The sequence below is a fragment of the Rhipicephalus microplus genome, chromosome 6 (assembly GCF_043290135.1).
Source record: "Rhipicephalus microplus isolate Deutch F79 chromosome 6, USDA_Rmic, whole genome shotgun sequence".
Classification (NCBI taxonomy): domain Eukaryota; kingdom Metazoa; phylum Arthropoda; class Arachnida; order Ixodida; family Ixodidae; genus Rhipicephalus; species Rhipicephalus microplus.
Window position 1 is genome coordinate 38835764 of NC_134705.1, and position 23039 is coordinate 38858802.

The 23039-nt window shown below is 48.6% G+C and overlaps 1 protein-coding gene across 3 annotated transcripts in view; it reads left to right on the forward strand.

The window, feature by feature from the left end:
- LOC119167666 (uncharacterized) overlaps positions 1–22122 on the forward strand; it is a 266980-nt gene extending 244858 nt beyond the window's left edge. For all 3 annotated transcript variants that reach the window (XM_037419177.2, XM_075865926.1, XM_075865925.1), the window contains one exon: positions 20695–22122. In XM_037419177.2, coding sequence (XP_037275074.2) covers positions 20695–20924 — 230 coding nt within the window. In that variant the 3' untranslated portion in view covers positions 20925–22122. The remainder of the gene's footprint in view (positions 1–20694) is intronic.
- The last annotated feature ends 917 nt before the right edge of the window (positions 22123–23039 follow it).

Below are 23039 nucleotides of genomic sequence, written 5' to 3' on the forward strand. Positions count from 1 at the left end.
CAGGCTTCGAACAAGCCGGGGGCCTGGCTTGTCGCCTAGTGCCAGCGCGTCGATGGCACTGTGTTGGCGTTGCGATGGCGTAGCTAGGGCGATGCCATTGTGGGAATTTAAAAGAAGTGTCACGGCTCAAAAAAAGTAGACCCACCTGGTATATCCTGGCATCGGACGAATCGGGTGATCGTCTGGCGACAACTGTGATGGTATTGAATCCCGTGGTTGTCCTTATTCAGCCGCGAAAATGAAAAACTGGCAGAGCCCATTCGAGAGGCGTTCGAGTGGCTCGGCCCCCTAGCGACAGACCTGCATTCTAGAAAAAATTTTTTTTCAAATAACTGCTAGATATTGCTCATACATCACGCAGTGCCTATTTACCGATTTTCTTGCGCAGAACGTTAAATGAACGTTTCATTCTCTCTGTCCACTGCCGTCTTCCGACAACACTTGCCAGGGAACAACGCAGATACGTCGCTAAGTTTTTTTATCTCTATCGCTGTAACTGTATTTCAGAATACGTTTCCAATCTTTCTGCAAGAGTATCGTAGTAATTGCCAGTTACGCCAAACGCAAATGTATTTGGTATTTTAGTCATGCAACGCATGTCTGTATTCTCAAGCACATTTCTTAACATCTGCGGTCAGCCTTGTTATGAACTAGAGTACGTAGTTGCTTTTTAACGTTGTTTTCATGGTATTATACATTCAGTTGAAGGCACATTGGTCAGCGCGTGATTAACATAACAACGTGGCTTGTTGATTCCCCCAACGTAAGTGTGACTTGAACGCTCAACCATAGCTGCGCGCATGGGTGGGGGAGAGCGGCTGCTCCCTGGTGACATAAAGGGGGAGGGAGCTGAAAACTCTGATCGGTGCATTGACTTGACAGTACGGTAGGGCGCTGCGATGAACTTTTGGCCTCCCCTGATCAACAACCCGGGACACACCGATTCAAATACTGAAAGTCACCGACAAGCGCATATGATCACTAAAATACCTATACATTTTGTAAAGATACAAATAAACCCAGAAAACGCGACTGTAAAATTTCACTTCTGACTCGGAGAAAAAAGAAACACCAGGAGGAGGAGGAGGAGGAGGAATGGAGGAGGATTGAAAGAGGAAGGACAGGGAGGTTAGCCAGTTCTCAGACCGGCTGGCTACACTGTACTGGGGAAGGGGGTAAGGGGAATAAAAAATGAGAGAAAAGAGACGTAGAAGAGAAAAAGGGAGAGAAGGTCATCAGACGATCCATGACGCTGCTTACAGTCTGTCTCTAAGACCACTTGCCCAAAGAAAGCGCAACAACGCTCTCAATGCCTTGCGTGCAGAGGACGGTCTTGGCCAGTGTCCTAATACTCTTTCTTCCGACAATTGGCGATTGTCTAGTCTATCTACACCTTTCGACAGTTCTTTTCTTGGCACACTGAAGTGAGGGCATTCGCAGAGAAGATGCGAAAAAGTCTCTGCGCAGCCACAGTTGTCACATGTCGGGCTGCTGGCCATTCCGATTCGAAACGAATAAGCATTCGTAAAGGCCACCCCAATCCACAGACGGCACAAAAGTGTCTCCTCAGCTCTGGTTATTTCTGATGGAAGAAGGAGCTGTAAGTGTGGGTCCAAATTATGATGGTGGACGTTGGTGAATGGCGGTGAATTGCACTGAGCGAGTGTCAATTCTCGTGCAAGTGATTGAAGCCTTGCAGCGGCGTCCGTTCTTGTTAATGGTATAGCTGCACAAGGGGCATCATCACGAGCAGATCGGGCTGCTTCATCTGCACGGTCGTTTCCATCAATGCTACAGTGGCCTGGTATTCATTGATACGCTATGTCATGTTGTTTCTGTATAGCCCGGTGATGAAGCAGTCGTATTTCAGCAATTAGCTGTTTGTTTGGTTCATGACGATATGGTGAGGCAATGCCCTGGAGGGCTGCTTTGGAGTCGGAAAAGATTGACCATGTCTGCTGCGTTCTTCAACTAGGAACTCCAGTGCGGCATGAATGGCGGTGAGTTCTGCCACCGTGAATGATGTCAGATGCGAGGTCCTGAACTTTATCGTGATGGATTTCTCCGGAATGACCACTGCGCCTGTTGAACTTGTTGAAGTGACCGACCCATCCGTGTAAATGTGAATGCGTCCACTGTGTTTCTCACACAGAAACAATAATGTTGTTTGTTTTAGGGCTAAATTTGACAACTTTTTCTTCTTTTGCATTCTGGGGTTGATTATCAGGGCTTCCAGTGGATGTAGACACCACAATGGTAACGACGGTCTTGCTGCGTGCGTGATGTTCGTGGGAATCACCGTGCAATGTGGGGCAACAATAGTGCAGAACGCAGAGCATGACCTGGAAGTTGGAAGGGAGGCGAGGTGATGCGATTGAATCCAGGTGACATATCTTATGTGCCCTCTTGAAGCATCGACACGAATGTAGGTTGTAATAGGGTGTTCATGAGTGATTGCGACAGTCGCTGCTGAGGATGCGCATCTCGGAAGCCCGAGGCATATTCTCAGTGCTTGAGCTTGTAATGACTGGAGGACGCGTACGTTTGTTATGCGGGCCTTGCCAAGCACAGGTAGGCTGTAGCGCATGAAGCCAACAAAAAGTGCAGCATACAGTTGAAGCATAGCTTGTAGCGATGCACCCCATTAGTTTCTCGCAAGAAACTTTAGAATGTGGGTGATCATGGTCAGTTTCTTCTTCATGTGAGCGATATAAAGGCTCCAAGACAAGTCACGGTGTATTATTACTCCCAGGAAACGGTGGGTCTTTTGATAGCTGATCGTGTGTCCAATAATTCTGATGCGGTATGGCGTCATTGTCTTACGCCTAAATGCAACCAGTGAGCATTTCTCTGATGACAGCTCAAGTCCTCGTCCCTGAAGGTACTTTGACGTCAGTGTAGCCGCTGTCTGAAGCCTGGCTCGTACGTGTAGACGCGTAACCCCTGATGCCCAGATGCAGATGTCGTCCGCGTATATCGACAGATGTACGGAGTGTGGCAGGACGTCAACGAGGCCGATGAGCACAAGGTTGAAAAGCATGAGGCTTAGGACCCCACCTTGAGGTACGCCGCGATAAGTATGATGGTGTCTTGTTGTACCATCTTCTGTCTGAACGAAGAAGGTTCTGTCCTTCAAATAGCTGTAGATCCATTGGTAAACGCGGCCTCCCAATACAATGCTGCCCAAGGCGTCCAGGATGGTTTCATGTAGTTTGTTGTGATATGCAGCCTTAATATCAAAGAAAGCTGTCGCTGATTATCTCTTTAGGCTTTTATGCTGTTGTACAGACGTGACAAGATCAACAACATTGGCTATGGAAGACCGTCCACGTCGAAAGCGGATCAAAGCATCGGGGTATATACTGTTATGTTCCAGGTACCACTTCAGGAGAGTCACCACTATTCTCTCCATCACCTTTCCAAAACAGCTGGCAAGCGCGATGGGGCGATAGGAGGTCATGTCCAGAGGCGATTTGCCTTGTTTGAGCAGGGGCACAAAGCGGCTGCACTTCCACGAAGGAGGAACCAAACCGTTGCTTTACGAGTCATTGTATACAGCTAGAAGGGCACGCTGAGCTCTTTGTCCTAGGTTCTCCTAGGTGTGTGTAAGTGACTCCATCGGGTCCAGGAGATGACGAACGCTTGCATGCTGCCAATGCGGCCTGAAGCTCCTCTAGAGAAAACATATTGTCCATCCGAGAGTCTCTGGACACCGGCGCGTTTCGTAGGTTATTCATGTTGATCACGGACCCCTCCTTTAAAACCCTGGCACAGAAGTCTTCTGCTACATCAATTTCGCTTCGGCTTTTGTGGAGAGCAAGGCATTTGAACGGGCGATGCTGTTGTGGCAATGTTCGTAGGCCGCAGATTATTCTCCATATTTGCGAAAAAATATGTTGGGATCGAGTGACTCGCATTGTGACTTCCATCGTAGCGACTGTAGTGCATTGATTCAACGTTGAATCTTCTTTTGTAGACGTCTCGCCTCCCTCAAGTCGTAGATGGATTTCGTGAGCCTATAACGTCGTTCAGCGCGATGACAGATTGCTCGAAGTCACTCCAACTCCACCTCGTATTTGCAAAAAACTGGCAAAGGTCCACAATTAAACGTTGCCTCTTGGATAGCGGCCTTCATTATACCTTCCAGGCTTTCAAGAGAACCTTATTGTTTTCTCTCGCATTACTTCTTTATCGGTGATCTGTACTTTGACCAGTCTATCCGTGAAGCGGACGCGATCAGCGACTTGCTTAGCCCCTTGATCTTTATATAGGTGGGGATGTCGTCATTGCCATGCGTTTCATTGTCCGCACACCACTGCACCTTGGTACTTAGGCTACTTGACACAAAAGTTAGGTCGAGACAGCTACTATATGTCAGACCCCATGAAAAGGTGGGAGTTCCGTCATTTAAACAATATAGTTGGTGGTCCGATGCAAAAGAGGACATTTCTTTCCCGACGGTTCATCTTCAGGCTTCCCCACAGCGGGTGTTGAGCGTTAAAATCACCAGTATTAATCCATGTTTCAGGTGTCACTGATATAATGACCCTTAATCTTGCTGGGTCGAAGTGGCCTGAGGGCGAAATATACACTGCCGCTAGCGTGAAGTTCACGTTCTTACGCTTAACTGTCAGGCACACGTATTGGTTGCTGTCATCCAGTGTTACTGGATGCTCAATATATGTGAGTTCGTACCTGATGTAAACAATGACCTGTTTTTGTTACGGGTTGCAGATCTGAAAGCCTCGTATTTAAAAAGTCGTATAGCATTGTGAAGACGTGGTTCACGAATTACGATAATTGGAAACCGATTCTTGAAAACATATGGTCGAAAATTCGAAATGCGGGGTTTAAGACCTCGGGTATTTCATTAGAAAATTGATGCTTCTTTCACTTGTTTACGGAAGGGCTGCAGAGAAAAAGCCATGGTGCTTCTCTAGATTTGATAGCACTGGATTCAAAGCGTCCAATATTTGAAGAGCGATGTAGGCAGCCGGAGTCTGAATAATATTAATGAGTACTCGAATTGTCTTCATAAGGGTCTTAATCACGTCTTTTATTTCATTATCTTGACTGTCACGACTAACTCGCTCTGAAGTAGCTTTCAGCGGGCGATGCTGCGGCTCTACTGGCGGTGTCACTGACGGCAGCGCTGGCCACGCGTCAGGGTCAATAATTCTTGCGTCTTTCTGAGGATGCTTGTTGGTGGCACTTGTTGATGCTTGTGGTGGGGAGTGCTTGATATGAGGTAGTGGTGTATCCCTGGACTTGGCAGAGGATGTCCTAGGAGTTTTCCTTTGGCACGAACGCCGACGCCGCACTTTGGCAGCAGCCTCCCTGAGGGTGGAACCGTCTCTGGCCATCTGCCTCAGCACCTGCATCTCCTTCTTCACATTTGGGCACTGCTTTCATGACGCCTCGTGAGGACCTTGGCAATTGCAGCATTTGCGATGTTCTGCTTGGCAGGTTTCTGTGTTGTGCGACTCCGAGCATCGGGAGCACATAACAGAACTTGTGCCAACAGTATTCACGTGTCCTATTCTACAGCACTTCCGGCACTGAAGAGGTTTCGGCACGAATGGCCATACTGTGTGTCGAAAATGACCAACTCTTACTTGAGTTGGGAGACTGTCATCCTTGAAATCTAGTTTCACGCATCGTGAGTTCCCGATACGGCGGGCTTGCAAGATTATAGTAGCTTCCGTAACTGCTTCGATTCGAATGGGAAAATCAATATCGCTGGTAGAAGTGTCGACGTCGTAGATAACGCCTGCCCTAGAGTCCTTGCCATATGGTATGAAAGAACGTACGTTGATGTTCCCCAGTACGTTCACCTTGGTCAATACGTCGGGAGCAGTACGTAGCGTAACGTCCATCGCCAGAACGTTCTTGCGGCCATTGATTCTAACGTCTGGTATTTGTCCCGGAACGAGCGCCTGAAGTGACATAGACGTGACCTGGCGATTAAGTCGGTTCAAGCTGTCAGTGGCATTCAGCGGGACAAACAAAGTAGTGTGAAGTGGTGGCTCTTGAATATTTGGGGTGGCCTTACTTTGAAAAGGAGATGTCGTAAGTAACCTCCTTTTTGCCTTGCGTCTTGCCACGGGCTTGGTCACTTTCATCGGAGCTCTCATCACTGGCCGTAGAGTATATCAGCGTGTCCTCACTGTCAACTCCACTTGGTTGGCCGGAGCGTTTCTTAGAGTGGCTACAGACGACGTGGAAGGTATGGGTGGAGGCCCTGGTGATTCTATGTCCATTTGCGCAGGGAGAAGAACGGTGTCTTCCACAAGCACCAATGAAAAACGAGAAAAAATAGCAGAGACTGGAACCGGCGCTCCACCCAGGAAAAACTTCGTCTTCCTCACTGTGAAAAGAAACCCAAGTCCACTTATACACGGAACTGCAACACTGACGTGCACCTAACTAGTTCAGTGAGAGGCAGTGGCTGCCTTCAAAGAGAGACACCAACATAGACATATTAAGGATCTTCTAACTTTTGCTGGACTTAAAATTTATTTATCCAGTAATTGTTTTAAGCGAGAAACATCAACAGATTCGCTCCCTAGTTTCTTGCTTTTTCGATTAAAATAGAACATGCGCGTTTCGGTTACGGCATAAAATGTGACCAAATGAAAAAAAAATAACCACTAGGCTTGCATGGAACGTGAACGAAGCGCTGTCAGAACAAAAGCTGGAAGAGCAGCCTTTCAGAGCCTTTTCATAACACTCTTTTTTAGCTGCTATACAAGCCCACTTGCCGGGTACTCACTGTGCCATAAATCATTGTATAGCGAGCAGGCATTCAAAATGGCGACCTTCGTCATTCTTCTGAGAAGCGTGGTACCTGCTGCACACTGAAAAGATGGCGCAATATTTTTGTGCTGTCACCCACGACAAAAAAGAGATATGTCAGAAGCTTTGTATTCCCCACAGTAGCCCACTGGTGTATGCGCCACAGTTTATAGGTGAAAAACATGAAGCTTGTGTAAATGGTTGGAGAATTCGATGACCCACTCGTTGTTCTACTCACAATATGTGACACCTGGTTGTTCCTGTGCTGTTCTACACCGCTTTATAACTCATATTACCGCGATTCCTTTCTCGACTTCAAGCCTACATAAGGTCAGTTTGCAATAGAATTCCAAGCGCTGGAGAGGCTCAGTCATAGAATACTGGGCTGACACGCAGGGAACCCTGGTCGAAATCCCATTGTGCCTGAATTTTTTTTATTTCGTTACTTTCCTTTCTTATTTCGTGCGATAGTGGTTACCGACACCGGTGGCTCACAACTACGGCGCGCACGCAGCCAGTGTTGTGATCTCATAAGAGCTTCCACTGTAAAATAAAAATAACACAGGTGATCCAGTCTTCTCGCAAAGCCTCAAACGTGTAAACAATAATAATATTAATACAGCTGTAAGGGGCAGGGGTCATAACAACAATGTAATAATGAGGCACGGGGGTAGTATAAAGGTTTAGAAGTTTTCACCAACTGGTGCTCTTTCACATGGACGGCCAGCGCACAGTGCATGGGCCTCTCGCCCTTCACTTCCATTCTGAAAAGACCGTCATGGCCGAGATCGAATTCATTACTTTCAGGTCAGAAAGCACGTGAACGAGGTAGGACCACCAAAAACGCCAAGCCTGAGCGGAAGGTGCAACACAATCATAGCGAAACCTCGAAGAGCGGCCTTTCAGAGCCTTTTCTAAACACTCATTGGGTATATACTACTGCAAGCACAATTGCTTGACGCCTACTATGGCATTAAAAAAAATTGGTAGTGGGCTGGCATTCGCCATGCTATTTTTGTTATTCTTCTGAGAAGCATGGTATCCGCTAAAGTATTGCGAGGAATTTCATGCTGATTCTTCATGCAGTGGCCGACGACGATGAGGTATGCCTGAAGTGGTTATGCGCTACAGTAATATGGGAACAAGAACAGGCTTTTGTAATCGGTTCGAGCGTTTGACGGCCCACTCGTTACGTTGATTGCATTGTGTGACGACTGGTTGTTGTTTAGCTGTTTTAGAACGCTTTATAAGTCGTACTAACGCGATTGCTTTCCCGACATTAAGCCTATCTAAGGCAAGTTTGCCAACAAGTCAGAAGCGCCGGCGTAGCTCAGCTGTATAATGCAGGGGCTGGCACCCAGTGAACCCAGGCTCGAGGTCCACTGTGTATTTGAGGCTAGTCTATTTTTTTCATCTAATATATATCATGTGATGTGGTTACGGACACCGCTAGTGCGGCTATGGTGGCAGACAAGTGCGCGTGACCCAAGTTGTGATTTCATAACAGCCTTCACTGTAAAAAGCCACGTGGCCTCCGAAGTCGTTGCCTCGAATACGCAACAAGAACGTCACGACACTCAAAACTGCAAACCAGAAGGTTCGAGGACAGTTCCACGGTGTGCTGATTCTCAGACATCGAAGTGACATAGTGCGCGTCTTTTGAAATGCGTCATGATGTTTTATCGAGAGAAACAGAGAGAAAGCCATTGTGTTTTGACAGAACGACGACAAATTTTATTGCCCTCTGAGCTTCTTTCACGTCAGTTTGCTTCTGTGAAGTGACATCAAGCAAGCTCAAAGAAAGGCATCCAACAACGAAAACTTTTCGGCGCGATGAGTTAGCTCCTCACACTCAGAAAAGAGAATGGCGTCAGAACTCTGGTGATTCTGGTGATAACAATCAGAATAAGATGAAGAGTATTATAAAATTAGAATCAGATGAAGAACGACGGGGAGACGACGGACTTGGTAAATATTGGGAAGCAAGCGGCTTCTCTCCATCGATCAGCCACTGTCGATACCCGATCCCGGGAGATAGGCGAGACTCGGTTAGTCGGTGAATGGTTGTAACTTATCCCTCTATTACCGAGGCAATCGCCAAGTACACTCCAAAGGATGACGTATCAGCACGCCGAAACGCACAACAAAAGCACGAACAGTTTATTGTGAGTTTCTAAGGTGCGCCAGAAAACGCCGGTGGTGAATCTGGTGATCCAAAGATTGAGTCAGAGCGCAGAGTTGATAACAAAACATATTGATTGATATGTGGGGTTTAGCATTCCAAAACCACTATATGATCATGTGAGACGCCTTAGCGGAGGGCTCTGGAAATTTCGACCACCTGGGGTTTCTCATCATCATCATCATTATCATCATCATCACCACCACCACCACCATCAGTCTGACTACGTCCACTGCAGAACAAAGGCCACTACCATGTTCTGCCAGTTAACCCGGTCCTGTGCTTGCTGCTGCCAATTCATACCCGCAAACCTCTTAAACTCATCTGCCCACCTAATCTTCTGTCTCCCCCTAGCCCGCTTGCCTTCTCTGGGAATCAAGTTAGTTGCCCTTAATGACCAGCAGTTATCCTGTGTACGCGTTACATGCCCAGCCCATGTCCATTTCCTCTTCTGGATTTCAACTATGATATCCTTAACCCCTGTTTGTTCCCTAATCCACTCTGCTCTCTTCTTGTCTCTTAAGGTTACACCTACTATTTTTCTTTCCAATGCTCGCTGCGTCATCCTCAATTTAACCTGAACCCTCTTTGTAAGTCTCCAGGTTTCTGCTCCATAGCTAAGTACCGGCAAGATACAGCTGATATATACCTTCCTCTTGAGGGATAAGGGCAATCCACCTGTCATAATTTGAGTGCTTGTTAAATGCGCTCCACCCCATTCTTATTCTAGTCACTTCACTCTCGTGGTTCGGCTCCGCGTTTGTTACCTGCCTTAAGTAACCATAGTCTTTTACAACTTGAAGTGCACTAATGCCTATCTCGAAGCGCTGCTCTTTTCCGAGGCTATTGTACATTACTTCCGTTTTCTGCAGATTAATTTTAAGGCCCCCCATTCTGCTCTCTTTGTCTAACTTTGTAATCATGAGTTGAAATTTGTCCCCTGAGTTACTCAGAAATACAATGTCATCGGCAAAGCGCAGGTTACTAAGGTACTCTCCATTACTCTTATCCTCAACTGTTCCCATTCTAGGCTTCTGAAAACCTCCTGTAAGCATGCGATAAACAGCATTGGGGAGATTGTATCCCCCTGCCTTACACCCTTCTTGATTGGTATTCTGTTGCTTTCTTAATGAAGCACTATAGTAGCAGTTGACCCCCTGTAGATTTCTTCAAGGATGTTTATATTGCTACGTGCCAGTGCATGGAGTTGAAGAAGACAAATCAGATAGACTGGCGCGAATTAATCTGTGTGGCTGGTGCTGCTCTCCTAACCGGCTTTAAATACATCGGTGACTACCCCTCCGAGTCAGTCTCATTCTCGTAACATATTTTTTGGAGTTCCGCAATCCCCGTCCTCGCCACGGAACTCCGAAGCGGACGCTCCATCGCGGCTTACAACATGACCACTCAGGACTCGGCTGCATCCTCTACGGTCGCCCGCCCTTCTGCCCAACCTGTCAACCCAGCGCCCGCAACAACTTTCGTGACGCTTCCCGCGCTCAAAGACCCCGGCGTATTCTCGGGCAGCGAGGGTTCCGACGTCGTCCAGTGCCTACGCCTCTACGAACGCGTCAGCGCCACTTACAGGTGGGATCCCACTCTTATGTTCGCAAACGTCATCTTTTATCTCGACGGAACCCCTCGTGTTTGGTTTGAAAACTACGAGCATGACATAACAAGCTGGGACAGCTTCAAGGAAAAGATCCGTGAGCTTTTTGGCAACATCTCTGGTCATGGTGACGCTCTGGAAAATGAGTTGTCGACTCACGCACAATCTTCCACAGAGCCCTACATCGTTTACATTCAGGCTGTCCTCTCACTATGCCGCCAAGCGGACGAAAACATGTCCGAACCTCAAAAAGTTGCGCATATCCTAACGGGTATCGCTGACGATGCGTTCAACTTGTTGGTATTCAACAATGTGTCATTGTTGATGCGATCATTCAAGAATGCCCCCGGTTCCAACAAGCTAAAAGCAGACGCATCTTCCATCAGTTCGAGCGCCTCCCGAACACCACTGCGACGCCCTCGTGTCTCGGCACATATCATCCACCAGACACCTGTAACAACTTGACGCGAATCGTCAGGTGGGAACTTGAAGCGGCTGCTCCAGCTGAGGTGGAACCAACGTCCCCTGACCCCTCTCCGCCAATTACGTTGCCTCTCATTCAAGCAGTCGTCCGGCAGCAAATCGCCAGCTTGGGAATTCACTCTATCTCACCGCCTCCCCGCACCGACTATCAGGCCCATACACACCTGCACGTCTCTTCCCAACCGGCTCTGCCTCAACGTTTCGTAATGCGTCCGCATGGCGGACACACGATGACAAGCTGATCTGCTTCTCGTGTCACAGAATCTGGCACATTTCTCGCCATTGCAGAAGTCGCTGGGATCCTCCTGCACAACCGTCCTCTCGTCCCTTCTATGCACGTCCTGCCTATCACCATGAGACCAGCCGCGACGATTTTGCCCAGGAACCTGCTTCTGAACACCGCTACTCCCGCTCTCCATCCCCCCAATGCGCCAGTCTCGTTCTCCACAGCCCCGCCGACCATCTTCCCTGGCCTTCCCACGAGGTTCCCCAACGGAAAACTAAGTGTTGCAGTCCCCGAAGGTGGCATCGCTCGGACTGACCAAAATCCTCTTTTGGTGATACCGACAAACCGGAACCTCATGGACGTACAAGTAGACGGCTTATATGTCACTGCTCTTGTCGACACCGGCGCTCAACTGTCCGTGATCACGAGTCATTTTCGCCGCAAGCTCAAGAAGGTTCTCACATCTGCGACCACTCAGTTCGTCCGTGTTGCGGATGATGGAATAGCATCTATCGTTGGAATGTGCTCCGCTCATGTGAGCATTGCGGATCGACACACAGTTGTTCTCTACACTGTGCCTGATAAATGCCCCCACGACGTAATCTTAGGCCTCGATTTCCTGTCCGCGCATTCTGCCCTTATAGACTGTTCGACCAATACGCTCCGTCTATACTTGCCGGTGACAGAACCTCTCGCACAACGGCCCAGTCGCCTCTGCACAACGGGACACGCACGCCTCCCTCCACAGACACTGACCTACATAGAGCTCGTCTCAATACCACCAGTTCCGGACGGTGACTTTGTTCTGACCCCTATCACTGATGTCCTCATAAACCGTGGCATCACATTACCGCACACCATTCTGTCCGTCGCAGGAAATTCTACGTGCCTCCCAGTTGTCAACTTTAGCTTGACACCTCAAGTTCTGCCACAAGGGATCTCTTTCGCGTTGTTCTGCACCTTAGAAGACAATGCGGTAGATGTTCTCGCGATAGCCGCTCCTTCTGACCCCCACGCTCAACATCAATCTGCCACTTCCTCCGACAGCGCTATTACGTCGATGATCGCTTCCAACTAAACGCCGCAGCAGACTGATGCGCTCCACCGGCTTCTACTGTCCTACATCGACGTTTTTGACATCAGCGGCCGTCCGTTGGAGAAAGCTACCGGTACGAGCCATCGCATAAACACTGGTAATGAGCATCCTATTTATAGGCGTCCATATCGGGTGTCGGCGCGGCCGAGCGTCACATTATCCAAAGTGAGGTCGACAAAATGCTCACCAAGGACATAAATGAGTCATCCTGCAGTCCTTGGGCTTCTCCTGTAGTGCTAGTCTGGAAGAAAGACGGTGCATGGCGTTTCTGCGTGGATTATCGATAGCTAAACAAAAAACCAAGAAAGACGTCTACCCTCTACCCAAATAGATGATGCTCTTGATTGCCTCTATGAGTCCTACTATTTTCCTCCTTCATTCCGGCTACTGGCAGATAGAGGTAGATGAAATGGACCGTGAAAAGACGGCATACATCACCCTGATGGTCTATATCAGTTCAAGGTGATGCCCTTCGGCCTTTGTAACGCTCCAGCCACCTTCGAACGAATAATGAACTTCCTGCTCAGATGATTCAAATGGTCAACCTGTTTGTGCTACTTGGACGAAATCATCGTCTTTTCACCAACATTTGAAACTCATATAGAGCGCCTCTCAGCCGTCCTGCGAATCTTCCGTTGCGCTGGCCTGCAGCTCAACTCGTCTAAATGTCACTTTGGACGTCATCAAATCACAGTGCTTGGCCATTTAGTAGACGCCAACGGTGTACAACCAGGCCCGGCGAAAATCAGTGCATCAAAAACTTTCCTTTACCAGGATCTGCGAAGGATGTACGCAGCTTTATCGGACTATGTTCCTACTTCCGACGCTTCGCGAAAAATTCTGCGCCCATAGCGAGGCCGCTTACGCATCTCCTCAAGAAAGACGTCCCGTTTTCATGGGGCTCCGAAGAGGCTTCTGCGTTCTCGACTCTCATCACTCTTCTCACTACTCCTCCGATTCTGGCACACTTCAACCCTGCTCCGCCTACGGAAATCCCTACAGATGCAAGTGGACATGGCATTGGTGCAGTGCTAACTCAGAAACAACATGGCCATGAATGCGTTATTGCATATGCCAGCCACCTCTTATCCGCCCCTGAACGTAACTATACGATTACAGAGTGTGAGTTCTTGGCTCTTGTATGGGCGGTGGCGAAATTTCGACCTTATCTATACGGACGCCCATTTTCGGTAGTTACCGACCACCACGCGCTCTGGTGGCTCAACTCTTTGAAAGATCCATCAGGCCGCCTTGGTCGCTTGGCTTTGCGCCTGCAAGAGTTTTTCTATTCGGTGGTTTACAAATCTGGTCGCCTACACCATGATGCCGATTGCCTCTCCCGATACCCTGTCGACGATTCTGAGGGCACTGACGGAGAACTCTATCTTGTCAGTGTCTGACTTCCTTAATACTGGGGAAGAACAGAAGCGTGATCCACGGCTGCTTGACATCATCAGCCGTATGGAATCCTCCCAAATGACGCTTCCGTTCGCTACTTTGTCATTCAAAAGGCTGTGCTATACCATAGCAATTTCCGACCAGACAGGCCCGACCTTCTCATTGTTGTGCCTATGCATTTGCGCCACTGTGTTCTCACCGAACTTCACGATGCTCCCACGGCTGGACACCTCGGCGTATCCCGAACATACGAGCGCGTACGGCGCCGTTTCTTCTGGCCAGGCCTTGCTCGCTCGGTACGCCAATACGTCGCCACGTGTGACCTATTTCAACGTCGTAAAACACCGTCGCTGCTACCCGCTAGCCATCTTCAACCGATTGACATACCCGCGGAATCATTTTACCCTGTTGGGTTAGACCTGCTTGGTCCTTTTGCCACATCAACATTGGGAAACAAATGGATAGATGTTATACAGACTACGCTACACGCTACGCTGTTATGGGAGCTCTACCGGCAAGCTGTGCAACCGACTTCACTTACATCCTGTTACGAGACGTAATATTAATTCAGAGTGCTCCAAGACAGCTTCTCACAGACCGTGGCCGTACATTTCTACCCCAAGTCATCGCCGGCATTCTGTGTTCTTGTTCCACGCAACACACACTGACAACCGCTTACCACCCTTAAACAAACGGCCTCACGAAACGATTTAACCGCACTTCAACAAATATGCTCGCTATGTACGTGTCGCCCGACCGCCGAAACTGGGACCTTGCCTTACCCTACGCAACTATCGCGTATAATTCATCCCGTCACGATACAGCGGGCTTTTTGCCAGTCTACTTATTGTACGGAAGAGAGCCGACTTTACCCCTGGACACAGTCATCCCAGCTCACACTTCTTCCACCAGCGGGAATGCCCGCGACGCGATCGCACTAGCCTATCATGCCCGTCTGCTCGCTCGCGCTCGGCTGATTGCGTCGCAAACCAACTAATGCCGTAGGTACGATGCGGAACATAGAGACGTACATTTCGCTCTCGATACCCTCGTTTTCCTCTGGTCCCCTCAACGTTGGCTGGGCCTATCAGAAAAGCTTCTGCCTCATTACACGAGACCCTACCGTATATTGAGTCAAGTAACACCTGTCACCTACGAGATCAGCCTTATCTATCCATCATCATCTACTATGCGGCCCAGTGATATTGTACACGTCTCGCAGATCAAGCCCTACAAGAATGCGTCAGATAACGACCTTTAAAGCACCTGAATGGTGCCTGCGCCACCGGGGGTCATGCTACGTGTCAGTGCATGGAGTTGAAGAACACAAAGCAGATAGACGGGCGTGAATTGATCTGTGTGGCTGACGCTGCTCGCCTAACCGGCTGTAAATACATCGATGACTACCCCTCCGAGTCGGTCTCCTTCTCATAACATTATATACTTCATCGACGCCTTGATTCCGCAGCGTCTGCATGAGGGCTGATATTTCTACTGAATCAAACGCCTTCTAGTAATCTATGAAAGCTATGTATGGTTATATTCTGAGCATTTTTCTATTACCTGATTGATAGTATGAATGTGGACGATTGTTGAGTAGCCTGTTCGAAATTCTGCTTGTTCTTTTGGTTGATTGAATTCTAATGTTTTCTTTACTCTGTTAGCAATTACCTTTGTAAATAACTTGTTTACTACAGAGAGCAAGCTCATCGGCCTGTAATTCTTCAAGTCCTTGTCATTTTCTTTCTTATGTATTAAGATGATGTTAGCGTTCTTCCGAGAATCAGGTACTCCTTCCGTCAGGAGACACCTCGTAAACAGGGTGGCTAGGTTTTCTAACACAATCTGTTCTCCATCTTTCAGCAGATCTGATGTTACCTGATCCTCACCAGCAGCTTTGCCTCTTTGCATGCTCTCCAGAGCTTTTCTGACTTCTTCTATCATTACTGTTGGGGTGTTATCACGATTACTGCTAGTTCTTATAGTATTAAGGTAGTGGTTGTCACAGCTACTGTACAGATCTCTGTAAAACTCCTCCGCTATTTTAACTATCCTATTCATATTGGTAGTTATTTTGCCTTCTTTGTCCCTGTTGCGAACTGAACTCTCCTACTTCTACGTCCCCCCCTTTTCCCCCCTTCGTGTTTCTGTCGATGGCTGAAGCGATAGCCATTCCCGCCCCCCCTTTTCCCCCTCTCCCTGCTTCGTAGATGAAGCTACAAAAGAAGCTTGCGCGAAACAATAAACGTTCACTCGTTGCCCTAGTCTGCGGTTGTCTGCGTATGCTTGCCGTGGCTGCCCGGCTAGCTATGTAACAGTGGCGACGAAGTCGGTTTTCGCTACCCACGGTACCTGACGGACTACGAGTCCTGGCGTCAGACGAACGAGGACCGACCACGATGGCCTCCCTGCAGTTGCCGGATTACGACGAAACGAAAGATAAGTGGAAGCCTTACCTCGTCAGAGCAGAAGCGTATTTCGAGGCGAACAGTGTAACGGACCCGGCTAAGAAGCGAGCACTACTAGTTTCGGCGTTGTCTAGTAAGACGGTCGAGGTGCTAGCCGGCAGAGTAGCCCCGCGTGCACCAAATGAACTGACATACAAGGAAGTCGTTCAGAGCTTGAATGAGTATTATGACCCTAAGAAGCACGAGATAACGGAAAGCTACAAGTTCTTCAATCGCTCACAACTTCCAGGCGAAAGCGTTAGCGCATTTCTCGTTGCTATTCGCCGAATAGCAGACAACTGCAATTTCGGCACGTCTCTTGACCGCATGCTTCGGGATCGCATTGTCTGCGGCGTACGCTCCGTGGCACTGAGGAAACAGATGTTGGCAAAAAAGGATTTAACGCTAGAAGAAGCCGAAGCATTGGCACTGTCTGTCGAAGCAGCTGAAAATGGTGCCGAAAGCATGACCTCAGAAGCTACGCCCTTGCTTAAGCTACGCGCGTCCGAGGCCAACACTGTTAAAACATCTCCGACTCGGCACGCGGCACAGCATTGTGATAGATGCGGAAGCAGCAAACACGACGGCAACAGCTGTCGTTGGATTAGAGCAAGGTGTTATCGCTGCGGACGGCATGGGCATCTCGCAAAGATGTGCCGCACAACCGCCAGTAAGAGCCGCGTCGCAACGCATGCAGTGGAGGGAAGAGCTTTGACTCTCGAAGAAGCCGTAACTGAAGACGACGATAAGGACGAGACACATATATGGACCTTACTTTCTGCACGAAAAAGCCGCCTCGAGCCGCCGATAAGGCGCAGTTTTTCATGGAATGGCGTACAACTTACAATGGAAGTAGATACTGGCTCGCCTGTCTGCGTAATTTCCAAAAACGTGTTTGACAAGCATCGCGAACAGTGGCCAGCGCTTAAACCTTCTCAGGTGAAGTTGTCATGCTACGTTGGACCACTCCCAGTGATGGGGGAATTGCAACTTTGTGTGCAATACAGGGCCGTCTCAGTTTACTGCCGTCTTATTGTACTGAACTGCTCGGGACCTAACCTGTGTGGCCGGGATCTGATTTCCTTGCTCCACAGAGCGGGGGTTCCAGTTTTGCAGCCGTCGGCACAAGACTTGCTACACTCAACGCCAGAACCCGCTGGGGCAGTTCACAACATTGTCGACGACTACCACGACGTCTTCTCCAAGGATCTTGGCCTGATCAAGGGGCCTCCAGCCACATTGCAGCTGAAAGAGGGAGCGGTGCCGAAATTCTGTAAGGCAAGATCCATACCTTACGCTCTAAGGGACAGGGTGACGCAAGAACTGGACAGGCTGGTAGCCATCGGTGTACTTTCACCAGTCCAACATTCCGATTGGGCCACTCCCATCGTGCCGGTACTTAAGAAAGACGGAACTGTTAGAATTTGTGGTGACTTCAAAGCCACCCTAAATCCAGCCTGTACAGTTGAGCAGTACCCTCTCCCAGTGATTGAAGACATGTTTGCATCTCTAAACGGCGGGGAGTATTTTAGCATTCTTGATTTGCGAGATGCCTATAATCAAGTTCCTTTGGATGAAGCCGCAAGGAAGCTCTGCGTCATTAACACGCACAGAGGCTTGTTTTCGTATAATAGGCTTCCCTTCGGAATATCCTCTGCTCCGGCTATTTTTCAAAGAAAAATGGATGCAATACTGTCAGGTTTGCCAGGGGTTCAGGCTTACCTTGATGATGTACTGGTTTCGGAGGCTCGTGGCGATGGGAGTGAACGCCTGAAGAGTGTGTTGCAACGGTTCCGTGAACACGGAGTTAAGCTAAGGTCTGATAAGTGCAGCTTTAGACAGCCTTCTGTCACATATCTCGGCCATCGGATAGACAGAGAGGGCCTTCATCCCACAGAGAAAAATTTGGAAGCGATCGCTCAGGCACCTCGCCCACAGAACGTGGCGGAGCTGCGTTCCTTTTTAGGAATGCTGACGTTTTATGCCAAATTTCTTCCAAATATGTCCACTCTACTTTCTCCGCTCAACAAACTTTTGGAGAAGGGCACAGTATGGCAGTGGGGGCGGCAACAAGAAGCTGCCTTTGAGAAAGCAAAAGACAGCCTAATGCAAGCTCAGGTTCTTGTTCAATTTGACCCGTTGAAAGAGTTGAAGCTCGAATGTGATGCTTCCCCTTACGGTGTGGGCGCGGCGCTTTTTCACACGAGTAACGGCATGCCAAAACCCATTGGGTTCCGGTCCCGTACACTGACGGCCGCCGAGAAAAATTACTCTCAGCTGGAAAGAGAGGCCCTGGCTTTAGTGTTTGGCGTCACTAAGTTTCGTGATTACCTTTTAGGTCGCCAATTCACTCTCGTGACGGACCACCAGCCCCTCTTGAGCTTGTTGCAATCCGACCGCCCGACGCCACCCCTGGCTGCAGCACGTATCCAGCGCTGGGCACTGTACTTGGGTGGCTACCGCTACAAGCTGCAATACACGCCGGGAAAACAGTTGCTCAACGCGGACGCCCTGAGCAGGCTGCCACTGCGGTCTACGGAGGCTGATGACGTGGGTGAGCCACCGGAATATGTCCTCGCTCTGGATAATTTTGACGATGGCGTTATCACAACACGGGAGCTACAGCAGCTATCGGCCACAGACCCCGCAGTAACGGCGGTAAAGAATTGTATATTACATGGCTGGCCCAAAAGTGCAAAACAGCTGGAGGAAACGATGCGGCCGTTTTTCGACCGCAAACTAGAACTGTCCGTAGCCCATGGTCTAGTGTATTGGGGGCATCGCGTAGTGATACCGGAAAAAGCGCGGGACCGTCTTTTGAAACTGTTGCACGAGACCCACCAAGGCTCGTCAGGAATGAAAGCAGTGGCAAGGTCAAAATTTTGGTGGCCCCGACTAGACCGCGATATTGAAGCGCTTTCAGCCGGCTGCACGAACTGTGCCCAAAACATGCCAATGCCGGCAGCGGCACCACCAGTAAACTGGCCGAAAACCAATGAAAAATGGTCGCGGCTACATGTCGATTTTGCCGGACCCATAGCAGGCAAGATGATTCTAGTTGCAGTAGATGCCCATACCAAGTGGATAGAAGCCGTGCCAGTAAAGCATGCCACCACAACAAGCACAATCACCTGTCTGCGCGCCATGTTCAGTCGATTCGGCGTCCCGCGAACCATTGTTTCGGATAATGGGACACAGTTTTCTAGCCAGGATTTTGCTACGTTCGTGGCAAAGAACAACATAATGCATCTGAAAACGGCGCCTTTTCATCCACAGTCTAATGGAGCGGCAGAACGAGCAGTGCGTACAATAAAGGATGGACTTCGGAAGATGAGGGAGGGTAATTTGGAGGACAACCTTGTGCGGCTCCTGTTCAACTACAGGAGAACACCACAGAAGACGGGAAAATCTCCGTCAGAATTGCTGCTAGGGTTCCAGTTACGTTCACGATTGGATGCGTGTTTTCCCTCAACTGTTGCAGACTCGCCGCCGGCATCAGATGACTGGGTGGTCCCCATAGAAAGCAACGTGTACGTGCGGAACTACGGTGTCGGAGAAAAGTGGACACCAGGGCGTGTGCAGTCCACTGCAGGATCCCGAATGGTGACCGTCCAAACTCCTCATTCTGTAGTCAGACGCCACGTTGACCAAGTGCGCCCTCGACAAGCATCGCAGTCCCCATCGCCGGGCTCTGCATCCTTATCAGAGTCTAATATGTCCATGCTGCCGAAACGATCGCCGGGGCCCTCAACTACAAGCTCCACCGTGCTGCCTCCAGAAGCGCTCACTACCGCAAGCCCCCACGACCATCCAGTGCCAACCATGCCACAGGCCGGTCCTACACAAGCGGCGACCCCAAGCGCGGAACCAGTGCTTCGGCGTTCTACCAGACAACGCAAGCCAGTACAACGGTTCCATTTTTAAGAAGAGAGAAGTGTTGCGAACTGAACTCTCCTACTTCTACGTCCCCCCCTTTTCCCCCCTTCGTGTTTCTGTCGATGGCTGAAGCGATAGCCATTCCCGCCCCCCCTTTTCCCCCTCTCCCTGCTTCGTAGATGAAGCTACAAAAGAAGCTTGCGCGAAACAATAAACGTTCACTCGTTGCCCTAGTCTGCGGTTGTCTGCGTATGCTTGCCGTGGCTGCCCGGCTAGCTATGTAACAGTCCCTTAGTGCATACATGCGATTTTAGCGTATCCCAAGTTTCCTCTTCACTGCTTTGACGCTTCCTTCGTTTTTCAGAACGTGTTCAATTCTTTCCGTTCAATTCTTGTAGCTTAGTGACCATTAACTTTAGGCAGCTTGCTGGGAAAAAAAACAGAGAGATAAGCATGTTACAACAGCGCAGCCTGTAATTTTTTGTTTCATTTCTGTTGCATTTTCAATGTTATCACAACATGAGCGAAAAAGTTGCTGACTTTTGAACAGAGTGCCATTGCGATGTTTTGCTTTGCACGCAGGCGGTCGTCACCAGGCAACACAACGTGTGTCACCAGAAGACGCCCTGCTACACCACTATCGCATCTGTGAGTTCGGAGGCTTCGACTGTGTCAAGCAACCTTCCATAGTGGATCGCTCGGCCCTGCGCTTCAACACCTCACTGCTCGAGCGTGTGAACAGCGTCTGCGCACAGGCTTTCCCGGATGTTGGACGCTGTCCTAAAGCTCCAGGCCTAGGAAGCCCTTGGTGACCGTTACCGAAGTGGAAAGATCTCTATGGTCGAGAACGTGTTCGAGCACCAATAGCGTTTTCTGTATACCGAGAGTCGCAGCGTATAGAAAAAGAAGGCGGTTGTGAAGCGCGGAGTTACTAATTAAAAAGATGTAGATTGGTGGTGCAGTAATTTTTTTTTGCCATTGGTGCCCACATTTGTCTCCTCAGAAGTGACCACATTAAAAAAATGGTCGAGCGATTCCAACGCACAGGATTTGCAATTGTCCATAGGTGATTGTTGATCTAATGTGACAAAATTGCAGTCAGGCTGACACTATTGCTTGGCTCACAACTTCAGAAATAAGAAGCGTCTCACTTTTGCAACCTGCCCGTATATAAGAGCGGTTGGAAGAATCCTTTATTTTACCGATGCAGACTTTCTTGCTGCTGTCCTACGATGATTTTCTGTGGAAAATAACGAAGTAACAGCTACATAAGAAATTCACACCCTTTTTTGCTCCTGAGAGCTGCACATAATAATTGCACTCCCTGTTGCACAGGAAAGTGACATTGCAGAAAAAAAAACGATGAAATGTTAGGTAGGTCACATAAGTTTTTTACTTTTGTCAGTATTAGTATGAGGAAAAAAAGGTTTCAAGATAAAGGTGATCTTTGGCGATGCTTCTGTCCTTATTCAAGATAACGGCACGGGAAATTTTCTTCTTCTTTGATTCCGGTTGAACCATTTTAGGTATACCTGTGTACCACCCGTGCCCAGAAACATGCATTAGCGACTGAATTGATTTAGAGAAATTACCTGAAATATTGGGATAAAATAATAGGTGCCCCCCAGCACCTTCTCAAGAAACCATATAGAAGATTCACATAATGCATTATTGCTTAAAGAATTCACTGCCGCAAAACGTTTTCGAATTCATCTAGAATGAGCAAAATGCAAGATTTGTATCGCCCTTCAATTGCATTGTCACTTCTCTTTCCTATGATATTGCTGGTAACTAAGCAGGAAGAGATGTCATCGGGCAAAAAACGTCACGCGCAGCTCGTGTCATATTTTCAGTCAATAGGTATGCCCCGTCATTGTTCGAAATGTTATGATTTTACTGGTTTTGCCGATAATGCTTGTCATGACGCACTTTTGTTAAATCTGTTATCGAGAGGCGTTCTCCAAATTGTTCATCTTTTGTCGTAATAAAGTTAGATTTTTATCACATGAATGATTTCTGCACAATTCTGCCATCATGGTGACTTTTCTTGCTCTTCCTGAACAGCCTCGTAGTTCATCGAATCGATATATCTAATATCAGTGAAAAAGAATGATCTGAAAAAAAAAGTAGCTTTACAGACCGGCCACGTATTCGTATGTAAATCCACTCTCGTTCTCTGTTTGCCGGTGCATACTGCATGTTTCTTCGTCGAAGATTATATCGATGCGTGTGGGCTTTTTGTTGCTGGTGAATACGATTTCACGCAATCTGTTTCGCATGGAAGAAAGCTTGTGGTTTTTGTGCTTGGGTAAGTGGCAAGCAGCGCCCGTCGCCACTCAACGCGTGAAATTGTGGCACATTCATGGTTCTCGAAGCATGTTCGTGTGCTATCCTCTGTACGAGCAGTAAACATGCCTCATTTTCCAATCTGCTTCCCATTCGTTAGCCCTAGCGATGCACTAGAATAGTTCTAGCCAATCCTCCGTGTCTTCGTAGGCGTTGCCGTGAAAATGCTGTGGCATCAATTCACTGCAATGTTAGCTGGCATAAAAACAGCTGTCACGTCCCTGGCATTCCCGTTCACAACAATTGATTTAAAGAAAGAATCTGGTGAACGCGCGTGTTCGGCGGCCTCACCGCGCTAATGATGGAGAGAGCGCTGATGTTGCATTCGAAGAACGTTTATGTTTCGAGTTTGGCATCCGAAAAGGTAAGGACTAAAGGCAGGTCACTGTGGGAAACACGTCATCGCTTCACTTTCATTATTGTAACCACTTCAAAGTCTGATTTTTCTTCAACGTGATCAATTGAGCTGTAGCCGAGTGGCACTGCGGTAATGCTTTACCCCCCGCTTCCCGCTATTCTTTTCTTCACCTTGCTTATGTCCGAGGCTGCAGAAGCAAGGTGTGAGTACGTACTAGTCGGTA